Source organism: Diaphorina citri, unplaced genomic scaffold (assembly GCF_000475195.1).
Source record: "Diaphorina citri unplaced genomic scaffold, Diaci psyllid genome assembly version 1.1 scaffold233, whole genome shotgun sequence".
NCBI classification, from domain to species: Eukaryota; Metazoa; Arthropoda; class Insecta; order Hemiptera; family Psyllidae; genus Diaphorina; species Diaphorina citri.
The window spans coordinates 101,385-116,077 of record NW_007377670.1 but is presented as its reverse complement, the minus strand read 5'-3'; the positions used below and the strand labels follow the sequence as shown (position 1 = coordinate 116,077).

Here is a 14,693-nt window from a genome sequence, read left to right as displayed (position 1 = left end):
GTGGAATATTATTTGCCTATTCTGTTCGTGTTACACTTGAAAGTCCTTTTATGTGCTAAATTTTATCACTTCTCTTTGACTCGAACCATCGAACCTCCGAATCCAAAGCGTAACCACGGTGAGATTTGGTCGTTTGCCCCACCATACAAGTTTTAAAGAAGAGAGATTTTTTCCCCGTTTTCAATATACATATGGAGAGAGAGAGAGAGAGAGAGAGAGAGAGAGAGAGAGAGAGAAAGATAGAGAGAGAAAAAGAGAGAGAGAGAGAGTAGCGCGGTATCATGACCAGAGTGCGGGAGTATAGCCCATGTCAGGGGGGGAGGTCAATGACCTGACAACACTGTGAGTGGGTCACTATGCCATCCCACCCTCCCTCCCATCAATTACCTGCTCTCATGAACTGTAAATGCCGTCGTATTGGCTTACTTCAGTCCTGATGCAAGTTGCGCATAAACAGGAAGACTCAATTTGACAGCCATTCAAAAGTGGCGGATATGCAAAGAGATAGCGATGCAAAAAGATGATGCAAATGCTTGCACGATGCAAGTTGTGCATAAACAGGAAGGCTCAATTTGACAGCCATTCAAAAGTGGCGGATATGCAAAGAGATAGCGATGCAAAAAGATGCTTGCAAGATTCCTTTAGTATTTAACAGCCTTCCAGATGCTTCGATTATTGCGCAGTAAATACGGCAGGAAGGTTTAATTTGAGATATTGACACCTAGTGTGACAAGACAAAGTATTTGCTTTTACTCCACAATCCTTCTGAAAGGCTGTCCCTTTGCACTCGTATTTGGATTGTAAATGTTTCACAAGGTTATTTTCTGGTGTTTTCCTATTGGCCCAGCATAAGATGGGCAGTGTTGGGTCTTGTCAATCATCTGAATAATAATAATAGTGCTTATTTATACTGCTCGCATAGGACTGAAAAGTCCCTTTACTCCAGCAGTAGGCTACTACTATTATTGTAGTCAAATTCTCAAATTATATTGAGGATAAAATTCCATACCTCGGCTGGGATTGAACCCACGCCCTCCTGTTAACCAGTCGAGCGCCTTGACCACTACACCACCACAGGATACTCAGAAAAACAGCCAAATTAGCAGATACAAAACGCAAAAACCAAAGAAAACGATGTGATCAGATTAGCAAGAACAAGAAGAATTTCTTTTTTCGTGGTTGGTTACGTCCCCCGCAATGTTCCCAAGCGTCCCTACGCTTTATCGTATACCTCTCTCGTGTCTTTTTTCTTTTTTTTTTTTTTTTTTTTTCTTTTTGGTACCCAATCAAGTTTTGAGTTTCAAGATGGTCGTCTAACCACCAGGTGTGCTTTTGTGGCCTACTTTATTGATCATTAACAGTTTAACACGTTGACTGTCATGATCAACTGGATTACTGCAACCGTCTTAGAGAAATGAGATGAGGAAGGTGAGAGGAAGTTAAGTATGAACCTTGCAAAATAGTGGAGATGTCAGAACTCCCAGATTTTGGAAATAGGTGAAGATGTCACATTCTCAAAACACCCAGGTTTTGAAAATTGGTGGAGATGTCACAACCCCCAGATTTTCAAAATAGTGGAGATGCCTTAACTCCAAATAGTAAAATTATACGTGTCCCATTCTGAGCCTTATGTTGTAAATATTATACGTTTACTGAATTGGAAATTTAAAATTTAGTTAATAAGTTGATATAGTACCAGGCCGTCTTGAGCCTACATATTATGTCTAAATTATACGTGTCCCATTCTGAGCCTTATGTTGTAAATATTATACGTTTACTGAATTGGAAATTTAAAATTTAGTTAATAAGTTGATACAGTTCCAGACCGTCTTGAGCCTACATATTATGTCTAGCAATTAGCGTGTTAAGCCTCTTCTGAAGAAAATACATAAACCATGGAATTGGTGTCAAAAGAAGAGGAAAAATATGGTCGTAAAGGCAATCATTATTCTCCATTTCAATGTGTGCCGAGTTTCAGCTTTAGCCTATAAAAAAATTCAGAGAAATACACATCATCAAAAGTTTATGCCCAAAAACATTTCTCTTTTATTATTTTAGTATGCCCTTTCTCGCTCTCTCTCTCTCTCTCTCTCTCTCTCTCTCTCTCTCTCTCTCTCTCTCTCTCTCTCTCTCTCTCTCTCTCTCTCTTCTACATGGTCTCTCTCTCTCTCTCTCTCTCTCTCTCTCTCTCTCTCTCTCTCTCTCTCTCTCTCTCTCTCTCTCTCTCTCTTTCTCTCTCTCTCACTCACACACATACATTCATACCTACGAGTATTTACCTATAAATACCTACCTACGTACCAAGTTCTCTCTCTCTCACTCACACACATACATTCATACCTACGAGTATTTACCTATAAATACCTACCTACGTACCAAGAGAGAGAGAGAGAAAGTTTACTGAATAGGTATTTGAATATTATAACAGCCACATTCAACAACATTACAAGAGATCGTATTATTTTAATTATTTATTTATATTTTTTATGGAGCAAATCAAATTGTGAATGGTTTCTCTCTGTTGTATTGTCTGGTGCCAGGTCGATGAACTCTGTGGTATATTGAACAATATAAGTGCCTAAACGTTAGCATTCATCCGCTTAGTGGGGCATTGGGTGAAATAATCTGCCTTATAACTCTCTGGTTTTATGTTACCTTGGTGTTTTCGTATGAAGGCGATGGAGATTATATGGCTCACGCTGTTGGAAAGTAAGAACCATTAGTATAATCACGTTTCATTTGATTATTTCCAAACCCTGAAATTAAAAACCCGTGTAATATAATCTGAAACTTGGATGTTGGATGGTAGATATTTTGTTGATTTGAGCTTAATGCGGTTCAAGGTAGGGCATGGGTTAGGGTTTGGTTAAAAACGTACGTAGGTACATTGGTACATACAACAGTTTGACTGACTTTTGGAAACTCGAATGGTTTCTCTCCCAACACAAGGGAGGTAACTTATACCCTAACATTTGTCCTGGTCCAAAATAAGGTACGTCTACACTACAGTCGATTTTGCTGACGTCTTTCAGTAATATAATCTGAAACTTGGATGTTGGATGGTAGATATTTTGTTGATTTGAGCTTAATGCGGTTCAAGGTAGGGCATGGGTTAGGGTATGGTTAAAAACGTACGTAGGTACATACAACAGTTTGACTGACTTTTGGAGATTTGAGTGGTTTCTCTCCCAACACAAGGGAGGTAATCTATACCCTAACATTTGTCCTGGTCCAAATTAAGGTACGTCTACACTACAGTCGATTTTGCTGACGTCTTTCAGGCGATATCGATCGACTGACGCTGCTTTGGATACAACATTGCTGCTCATGTTCAATATTTGCTATTTTATAGCTAAGTAGCTAAATACAAATGTGATACCTACAGAGTGCAGATACCTCTTCTCAAACCTGATACCTCTTCTCAAAATCAATGTCCTGGTTTAAGAATGTGCTACTGAACAAATGACAGTGCATAAATGCATACACAATGTTCGAATGCAGTTAATTGCATCACGATGTTAGTTCACGCATGTGTTAATACAAGCAGCACACATCATGCAATGGAGTAACAATAGTAGATGACTTTCAATTTGTGCATCATGCACGCGACTATTGCAACACTGCATGTGCATAATTTGACAAAGTTCGGGTGCATAATTTTGATGTATGCGGCATGCATCTGATAACACGTGGTCGGTTTTAAGGAACTATCGAACTCTCGTATAGTAAGGATATGGAATTGAATTTTATTTAATGAGAAAAACATAGAGACATGTATGCTCAAAGTAGTTATTTGTTTGGTGTAAAAATCAATAAACCTGCTAAGCTGGAAGACGGGGGTTCGAACCAAATCGAGGGATAAAATTTTATGCTCAATTTGTGAGAATTTGACTATTCTTATTGTATTAGTGATCCATTGAGAACTGATGTATTCAACTTGTTATCGCTGTTGACAGCTGTGATATCTTTGTATTGTTTAGTCAACACTTATTATTATTTATAAGGACCCCAATTTTCACTTGATTAACTCTTCCTGAAAACTCAGGAGTAACCCTTTCAATCTGTTCCCTAGATCCTATCTGATAACAAGGGACTAGCTTACTTGTATGTTGACAGTTAGCCAAGTCTAGGACATTGATGATATGATCTACATAGGTCATTTTCTGTTCTCTACTCAGTGAGTCTGGTAATCTTAATAGTGCAGAGTACTGGAATCAAAACAATGGGGCATGGATTAGTAAGGGAATTTGATGATATGATCTACATAGGTCATTTTCTGTTCTCTACTCAGTGAGTCTGGTAATCTTAATAGTGCAGAGTACTGGAATCAAAACAGTGGGGCATGGATTAGTTAGGGAATTTTTTAATAAATTCAGAGGGTTAAATTCATAAATTCAGAGGGGTAAAATGGTTTAGGTGACTTTAGTTAGGTTTTGTGGGGGTCATTCAGTTCCACGATTTATTTTCCAATTTCCACCTTTGAATTTTGATGTTCTTTTGGTTTCCTTCTGTATGAATCAAAAATTCAAAGGGTTAAATTCATAAATTCAGAGGGGTAAAATGGTTTAGGTGACTTTAGTTAGGTTTTGTGGGGGTCATTCAGTTCCACAATTTATTTTCCAATTTCCACCTTTGAATTTTGATGTTCTTTTGGTTTCCTTCTGTATGAATCAGTAAAAATAATCAGATCATTTTTGTTTTGAATCATAGATGGGAGTATATTGCATGAAATGGGAGTTCTGGCGTCTCCACCAATGTCTCAACCCTATTAGTAGCTAACTAGCCACCAAAAGCCAACAGTACATGTCGAAACGGCACCGTTTCACCGTATACTGCCATGTTTGTTTTGGAGGAGGAGGCCAGCCGTTGCTAGAACGAACGTTACCTCTATAGTCTATAGGATAAAGCTCCTAAAGCCACCAATGTCTCAACCCTATTAGTAGCCAACTAGCCACCAAAAGCCAACAGTACATGTCGAAACGGCACCGTTTCACCGTATACTTCAATGTTTGTTTTGGAGGAGGAGGAGGAGGAGGAGGCCAGCCGTTGCTAGAACGAACCTTATCTCTATAGGATAAAGTTCCTTAATCTTACAGACTGGATGTCATCCAACTTACACAGGTGAATTTGTAAGCTTGATTCGAGCCTTACATCCAATCGTGTGTGCTGACTGGGCACCTGCTTACTGTCTCGTCTTCATCCGCAATACTTACTTCTAAAGTTTGTCTCAGTGTGAGCTCGGGAAAGAAAATGTCTTGTTGGAGGACGTAGCAGATTTTCCTCTTCCATCGCTTGTTGAGCCGTTCCTTATTCAGACGGATAACACCAGAGTCCAACTTGACCCGGCCTGCCAAGCAGTTGAGTAGGGTTGTCTTGCCGCAGCCTGAAATCGACCAGAAATCAAACATGAGTGTCTTATACTTAAACTTTAGGGAAGTCACAAAAGATCTAATCAGGTCGCAATTACATCCCTAACAACATCGATAGTTGGGGAATCGTAGGGTTGGCTCATTGTTGGGAAATGTTTACATGGTTGGGAACTGTTGGCCAACGGTAAGACAGCGCGCCAACCCATACATTTTCCCAGCCATCAAACTTTAGGGAAGTCACAAAAGATCTAATCAGGTCGCAAATTACATCCCTAAGAACATCGATAGTTGGGGAATCGTAGGGTTGGCTCATCTTTGGGAAATGTTTACATGGTTGGGAACTGTTGGCCAACGGTAAGACAGCGCGCCAACCCATACATTTTCTCAGCCATCAAAATGTAACGTAAGGTCCAACAATTACCCAACCGAAAATGGTGTTAGGGGAATGACTCAAATAGCCGATGGCCCTACAAAGACATTTCATAGAAGCTCTCATTTGGATTAATAATTTTTTCCCCGTAGTAAAGAACAAGTTAGACCAGCTGGTAGTCCCTAATAATGCTTCTGCTTCACCGCCACTAGTTTCCAATTTGTTATTTTCATTCCCAAACACTTCTCCTACTTTGCACACATTATTTGCCGCCACTAGTTTCCAATTTGTTATTTTCATTCCCAAACACTTCTCCTACTTTGCACACATTATTTGCCTAGCGCAAACAATTTGCATAACCATAACGACCTCCGTACTCATTATGCTTTCAATTAGCAATGGCGTCTCGATTTTTGCGACATTTGTGTTCCCCCCTCCGTTCATAGATAGGTGTGATTCATGAATTCAACTCGATCTATTGGAGATAGTGAAACCTAGAAGTTATCAATGCAATTTACGAGTTTGTCATTACTGAAACACCAGGTTGGTCATTCCAAATATGAAATACCAGGTCGATTACGCCGGTGAATAAGGTCTTGGGCGCAGTATGGTTTTGCAGACTACTGCGCACTAATAAAAGCCGCGCGTCTACGCTCCCAATCTGAGACGGACCTCCCAAAATGTTGGTACCCAGGGTTGACAGTTGACACGGTACCTACCTGATGGTCCCATAACGGCAAGGAGTTCTCCAGGCTTGACCACGCCGCTGACATCTTTGAGTATAGGGCGCTTGTCTAGGGTTACGGATAAACCACTGAACACCAATTCCAGGGGACGATGCGAGAGGGGGTACTTCTCGGGTGGTAGGGATGGTATATTGCTCACCACTCTGGGGACACAAGAAGAAAAGAAAGGGGGAACACAAATGTCGCAAAAATCGAGACGCCATTGCTAATTGAAAGCATAATGAGTGCGGAGGTCGAAAAGAAAGAGGTAAGTTAAAACGAGAAATTGAAATAAAGAGGTTCATAAAATACAACATAAAGTCAGAGCCGATAGCACCTTGAATTGAAATAAAGAGGTTCATAAAATACAACATAAAGTCAGAGCCGATAGCACCTTGAATGCACTAGTTCCCGATGGTCCGATGAATCACTGAAGTTTGATGTTAAACAAAGTTGTTTGACTTCAAACAAATAACTTGATGTAATACCTACCCGGATTGCGTGCTGTCTTCCCGCCCCACTCAGGCTGGGTGAGGTTAGCCCCTAAATTACTGGTGTTACATATTTGTAACATTAAAATAAATGGTCTCGGCAATATTAATGTAAAAAAAAAAAAATGTTTTCCCAATGGTTGGGTTAGGATATTCTATGCCAAAAATTGAGTAACACCCACTCAGGCTGGGTGAGGTTAGCCCCTAAATTACTGGTGTTACATATTTGTAACATTAAAATAAATGGTCTCGGCAATATTAATGTTAAAAAAAAAAATGTTTTCCCAATGGTTAGGTTAGGATATTCTATGCCAAAAATTGAGTAACCGCTGGGTGAGGTTAGCCCCTAAATTACTGGTGTTACATATTTGTAACATTAAAATAAATGGTCTCGGCAATATTAATGTAAAAAAAAATGTTTTCCCAGTGGTTGGGTTAGGATATTCTATGCCAAAAATTGAGTAATAGTGAAAAATAAGAAAATAACACGAAACAAATAATTTCTCAAGTGTTTTTGCGAATCATAAGAATTCGCATTTTATTAGCAATGATTTATTATTATTAGCAAAATAATAACATAAATATATACGACCGTATGGCCCCCTGCCCCTTAGAGGTGAATGATCGGTTTTGTTTATTCTAATAACCTCTTCAAACCTCCTTGTATTGCTCTCTCCCTTGTCATCACTACTCTCCCTCCTTTTATCTCTTTTGTATGGTTATTCTTTTGCATGCTTATCTCATTTTCATGCTATAAATATATACGACCGTATGGCCCCCTGCCCCTTAGAGGTGAATGATCGGTTTTGTTTATTCTAATAACCTCTTCAAACCTCCTTGTTTTACTCTCTCCCTCGTCATCACTACTCTCCCTCCTTTTATCTCTTTTGTATGGTTATTCTTTTGCATGCTTATCTCATTTTCATGCTTACCTATTTATCCGTTCATTACCAATTTTTCGTAAAATATTCGTAACAAGATGGATTTCATATTTGACATCATATAGGAAGTCATATTTGTCTCGGTCGACGGCACGTTTGGCGATTAGTGATTAAAATGGGAACCTTGAATTCAAGGTTGTCAAATGGTGTTATACCCTGGAGTTTTGGAGTCACCACCAATTTGTAAATGTACTTGATCGCAAGTAACTCTTTTTTTTTTACTTAACTTGATTACCTTCTTTATTTGTTGTTCTCTCTGCAGGTTCGAATCAGTTACCTTTTCTACAAATTAATTTTTGGGAGTTTTTGTTTGAGATAGGTATCTATAACATTAGTTTTGGGTAACTACCTAGCAGGTACCTACCCAATTTACATTGATATTGATATTCCATATTGCGAGTCCAAATTTTTGCATGCAATTTGCATACGATTTAGTGCTCGTAAAACTTAGTGACCTTGTGAGATTTTATATTTGGATAAAATGATTTCGTAACGTCTGTAAAAAGTAAACCCGGAAGAAATACCTGAACCAAAATTTAATGAAATGTTGGCTTCTTTGTTCCTGAATTAGGCCAAAACTGCACTCCTTACAATTTGTATACCAAGATTACCAAGTCCCCTTGAATACCTGCAAGTCCTAAAATTCACTCTTCTACAATATAACACATGAAGCTCCTACCAAATTATCAGATGAAGCTTTGGATCCCAGAATTATGAAAAGAGTTGCATTGGATAAAACAATGCAAGGTTGCGCAGAAATCCCAAGGGTTGTTGAACCCTGCAGATTGCATTGTTGGATTTTTGGCGGGGCTGCCAGGTCATGTGATTGCTGAAGGTCTTCCTACAGACCGATGACCCTTAATTTGGAAACTTGCTCATGTCTACCCAGCACCCGGTCAATATATCTCAACAATATTCTTGTTTACTTTCTGTTTTGCTTCTTCTAAATTGATGATTATTGGCATTGATTTTTGGAGTGGAGAAAAACAATCTGGAGACTTTTATGTATGCAGTAGATTACTGCGTGTTTGTCAGAGGAATAGATTGCTTTTTTTACTGTAATTGGTAAGGTTTTATCGTCCCGAAAAGGAAGAGAGAAGGAAGACAGGATAAGAGAGAGCCAGCCGTTCCAAGAACGAAGATTATCTGCTCCGGCGGGAATCGAACCCACAGCCCAGCGCAAGGCAGACGCACTACCAACCAAGCTAACTAGGCTGGCGATTGCTTTTTAATTGAACGAAGAACTAATTTTTACTTCTAGGATTGTGCATTTAGTTTGTCTGTTCGTTATGGGATAACTTTCGAATGAGAACGTTTATTCACTGAAGAAGTAAAATGGGCTGCGTCCGAATCAGCCCTATCAGTATCAGAAATCAGCCGATCCCATACTATCAGCTATCAGCATGATGTCATGACGAAAGCGAATATTACAAAATTAGAATAATGGCCTGCATTGTTCTGCTTTTGACAAATAAAAATGTCTACAACGTAGGCCTAATTCGTGTGCGTAAGTATACCTCTTCTTTCCATTGCAAATGTCTCATGGACATTATGAATCATTATCAGTGAACTGATAAGAGATAAACAGATAAACGAGGGGAATCGTAGGGTTGGCTCATTGTTGGGAAATGTTTACATGGTTGGGAACTGTTGGCCAACGGTAAGACAGCGCGCCAACCCATACTTCGTGTGCGTAAGTATACCTCTTCTTTCCATTGCAAATGTCTCATGGACATTATGAATCATTATCAGTGAACTGATAAGAGATAAACGAAAAGTCAATGAACTAAGAAATCAAAATGTACTCCGACCGTCCGCTCGTGGAATCCTTAGAATAACCTTCGCTCTTAGGGGATCGGACCTTTAAAGACCTTTAACACTAGACCTCTTTGTTTCAGTGAAATTCAGTCGTTTTTTGGACTGTCTATTTGGTACAATTGGTACAAAGTATGAGCGTCTTTATAACTAACCGCCTCTCTTTTGAGTATTACTTTTCCAAGACATTATGTAAAGGCAAACGGAAGTATCGTCCTAGAACTCCTAGAGAAACGGAAGTGATTTCTGGATGTCTTGAAACTCCATCTTCGGCGAAGGTATGATAAGTAGTCAGCCCACCCAGAGTAGAGTTCACCTTTACGTTTGTATACCAAGATTACCAAGTCCCCTTGAATACCTGCAAGTCCTAAAATTCACTCTTCTACAATATAACACATGAAGCTCCTACCATATTATCTGATGAAATGCTCCATTATTATACTTTCTTTCTCAGTGCATTATTTCAGGAGATCGATGGAAAACATAGGTCAATAGATACAAAAGTCCATTTTTCTCAATCATCTGTAAAATACTCCACAATTAGACAGCGAGGACTCAAATCAAGAATAATAATAAACTGAATATTAAATAAAATAGGTAGGTACATAAATACTGATTTTCTTTAACCAAGATTGAAAAATTCCCGGAGGGACGGGCCCCGCTTGTTCTCAATCATCTGTAAAATACTCCACAATTAGACATCGAGGACATTAATCCTTTCATTCTCTGTTTATGAATCGTGACGACCGACCCAATGACTATGGATCTAACTAATACAATAAGAATAGTCAAATTCTCACATATTGAGCATAAAATTTCATCTCTCGATTTGGCTCGAACCCCCGTCTTCCAGCTTAGCAGGTTTATTGATTTTTACACCAAACAAATAACTACTTTGAACATACATGTCTGTATGTTTTTCTCATTAAATAAAATTGAATTCCATATCCTTACTATACGAGAGTTCGATAGTTCCCTCGATTTGGCTCGAACCCCCGTCTTCCAGCTTAGCAGGTTTATTGATTTTTACACCAAACAAATAACTACTTTGAGCATACATGTCTGTATGTTTTTCTCAATAAATAAAATTGAATTCCATATCCTTACTATACGAGAGTTCGATAGTTCACACCGTTTTTGATTATGGAAGTCTTAAACGACAAATAATTTTATTGCCCATGGATTAAAATGAAATTAATTTAGGTGCATATAAATTGAACAAGAGGTGTGAATAAATGGGGAGGTAAATCTTATTATCAGCTCATTATTCTATGTGCCTCAATTGTATTAAATTAAAAAGAACACCGTTTTTGATTATGGAAGTCTTAAACGACAAATAATTTTATTGCCCATGGATTAAAATGAAATTAATTTAGGTGCATATAAATTGGACAAGAGGTGTGAATAAATGGGTAGGTAAATCTTATTATCAGCTCATTATTCTATGTGCCTCAATTGTATTAAATTAAAAAGACCGCTTTATCAACTAGCTAGATGTAAAACCCTTCTGGAGTTTCTGGAGCATATAGGAAAGATAAGTCAGATATTAAACCGATCTAAAGAGAGGAGTGTTTAAGTGATGGCGACTATTATAGGCAGGATTTTTGGCGGGGCTGCCAGGTCATGTGATTGCTGAAGGTCTTCCTACAGACCGATGACCCTTAATTTGGAAACTTGCTCATGTCTGCCTAGCACCCGGTCAATATATCTCAACAATATTCTTGTTTACTTTCTGTTTTGTTTCTTCTAAATTGATGATTATTGGCATTGATTTTTGGAGTGGAGAAAAACAATCTGGAGACTTTTATGTATGCAGTAGAGTAGATTACTGCGTGTTTGTCAGAGATGCTCCATTATTATACTTTCTTTCTCAGTGCATTATTTCAGGAGATCGATGGAAAACATAGGTCAATAGATACAAAACGTGTTTGTCGAGGAATAGATTGCTTTTTTTACTGTAATTGGTAAGGTTTTATCGTCCCGAAAAGGAAGAGAGAAGGAAGACAGGATAAGAGAGAGCCAGCCGTTCCAAGAACGAAGATTATCTGCTCCGGCGGGAATTTTGGAGTGGAGAAAAACAATCTGGAGACTTTTATGTATGCAGTAGATTACTGCGTGTTTGTCAGAGGAATAGATTGCTTTTTTTACGTAATTGGTAAGGTTTTATCGTCCCGAAAAGGAAGAGAGAAGGAAGACAGGATAGGAGAGAGCCAGCCGTTCCAAGAACGAAGATTATCCGTTTAGGATAAAATCTGCTCCGGCGGGACCAAAATTATGCACCCGAACTTTGTCAAATTATGCACATGCAGTGTTGCAATAGTCGCGTGCATGTTGCACAAATTGAAAGTCATCTACTATTGTTACTCCATTGCATGATGTGTGCTGCTTGTATTAACACATGCGTGAACTAACATCGTGATGCAATTAACTGCATTCGAACATTGTGTATGCATTTATGCACTGTCATTTGTTCAGTAGCACATTCTTAAACCAGGACATTGATTTTGAGAAGAGGTATCAGGTACAGAGGCAACATCTGCAATTCTGCACTCTGTAGGTATCACATTTGTATTAAGCTACTTAGGTATAAAATAGCAAATATTGAACATGAGCAGCAATGTTGTATCTAAAGCAGCGTCATTCGATCGACGCTGAAAGACGTCAGCAAAATCGACTGTAGTGTAGACGTACCTTATTTTGGACCAGGACAAATGTTAGGGTATAAGTTACCTCCCTTGTGTTGGGAGAGAAACCATTCGAGTTTCCAAAAGTCAGTCAAACTGTTGTATGTACCAATGTACCTACGTACGTTTTTAACCAAACCCTAACCCATGCCCTACCTTGAACCGCATTAAGCTCAAATCAACAAAATATCTACCATCCAACATCCAAGTTTCAGATTATATTACACGGGTTTTTAATTTCAGGGTTTGGAAATAATCAAATGAAACGTGATTATACTAATGGTTCTTACTTTCCAACAGCGTGAGCCATATAATCTCCATCGCCTTCATACGAAAACACCAAGGTAACATAAAACCAGAGAGTTATAAGGCAGATTATTTCACCCAATGCCCCACTAAGCGGATGAATGCTAACGTTTAGGCACTTATATTGTTCAATATACCACAGAGTTCATCGACCTGGCACCAGACAATACAACAGAGAGAAACCATTCACAATTTGATTTGCTCCATAAAAAATATAAATAAATAATTAAAATAATACGATCTCTTGTAATGTTGTTGAATGTGGCTGTTATAATATTCAAATACCTATTCAGTAAACTTTCTCTCTCTCTCTCTCTCTTGGTACGTAGGTAGGTATTTATAGGTAAATACTCGTAGGTATGAATGTATGTGTTTGAGTAAGAGAGAGAGAGAGAGAGCGAGAAAGGGCATACTAAAATAATAAAAGAGAAATGTTTTTGGGCATAAACTTTTGATGATGTGTATTTCTCTGAATTTTTTTATAGGCTAAAGCTGAAACTCGGCACACATTGAAATGGAGAATAATGATTGCCTTTACGACCATATTTTTCCTCTTCTTTTGACACCAATTCCATGGTTTATGTATTTTCTTCAGAAGAGGCTTAACACGCTAATTGCTAGACATAATATGTAGGCTCAAGACGGTCTGGAACTGTATCAACTTATTAACTAAATTTTAAATTTCCAATTCAGTAAACGTATAATATTTACAACATAAGGCTCAGAATGGGACACGTATAATTTTACTATTTGGAGTTAAGGCATCTCCACTATTTTGAAAATCTGGGGGTTGTGACATCTCCACCAATTTTCAAAACCTGGGTGTTTTGAGAATGTGACATCTTCACCTATTTCCAAAATCTGGGAGTTCTGACATCTCCACTATTTTGCAAGGTTCATACTTAACTTCCTCTCACCTTCCTCATCTCATTTCTCTAAGACGGTTGCAGTAATCCAGTTGATCATGACAGTCAACGTGTTAAACTGTTAATGATCAATAAAGTAGGCCACAAAAGCACACCTGGTGGTTAGACGACCATCTTGAAACTCAAAACTTGATTGGGTACCAAAAAGAAAAAAAAAAAAAAAAAAAAAGAAAAACAAGTAGATAACTCGTCCTTGTAGAATGTAGATTACAATGCACAAATAATGTGTATCGCTTGTCCAAATTCATTTTGGTAATTTGGTAGGGTACTGCCAAAGTAAAAATGCGATGGTAGATGTTTGTATCCAAAAGCCCAAAAGAAAGAGAGAAACAATGTCTTGTTCAAACAAGAAAATAAGGTAAATGAGTGTTCTAACTTTGTTTATTTCCTAGCAAGGCCTAGTCTGTGTCATAGCATGACCATCCGGTAGTATGTCCCTCTCTTCAGATGATTGACAAGAGCCAACACTGCCCATCTTATGCTGGGCCAACAGGAAAACACCAGAAAATAACCTTGTGAAACATTTACAATCCAAATACGATGCACAAAGGGACAGGCCTTTCAGAAGGATTGTGGAGTAAAGAAAGCAAATACTTTGTCTTGTCACACTAGGTGTCAATATCTCAAATTAAACCTTCCTGCCGTATTTTAACTGCGGCAATAATCGAAGCATCCTGAGAGGCTGTTAAATACTAAAGGAATCGTGCAAGCATTTGCATCATCTTTTTGCATCGCTATCTCTTTGGCATATCCGCCACTTTGAATGGCTGTCAAATTGAGTCTTCCTGTTTTATGCGCAACTTGCATCAGGACTGAAGTAAACCAATACACGCGGCATTTAGCAGTTCATGAGAGGCGGTAATTGATGGGAGGGAGGGTGGGATATCTGCACACATAGTGACCCATCACAGTGTTGTCAGGTTCATCATGACCTTGACCTCCCCCCCTGACATGGGCTATACTCCCGCACTCTGCGTCATGATACTCTTCTCCCGCCCTACTCTCTCACAACTCTCTCTCTCTCCTTTCTATCGTCTTCTCTTTTTCTCTCTCTCTCATCGCGCCA

General features: G+C 38.7%; 1 protein-coding gene across 1 annotated transcript in view; it reads right to left on the bottom strand.

The window, feature by feature from the left end:
* LOC103506396 (ABC transporter G family member 9) overlaps positions 1-14,693 on the bottom strand; it is a 96,145-nt gene that overhangs the window by 19,996 nt on the left and 61,456 nt on the right. The window contains exons 2-3 of the mRNA XM_008470778.3: positions 6,459-6,628; positions 5,214-5,383 (exon numbers count right to left, since the gene is read on the bottom strand). Coding sequence (XP_008469000.2) covers positions 5,214-5,383; positions 6,459-6,628 — 340 coding nt within the window. The remainder of the gene's footprint in view (positions 1-5,213; positions 5,384-6,458; positions 6,629-14,693) is intronic.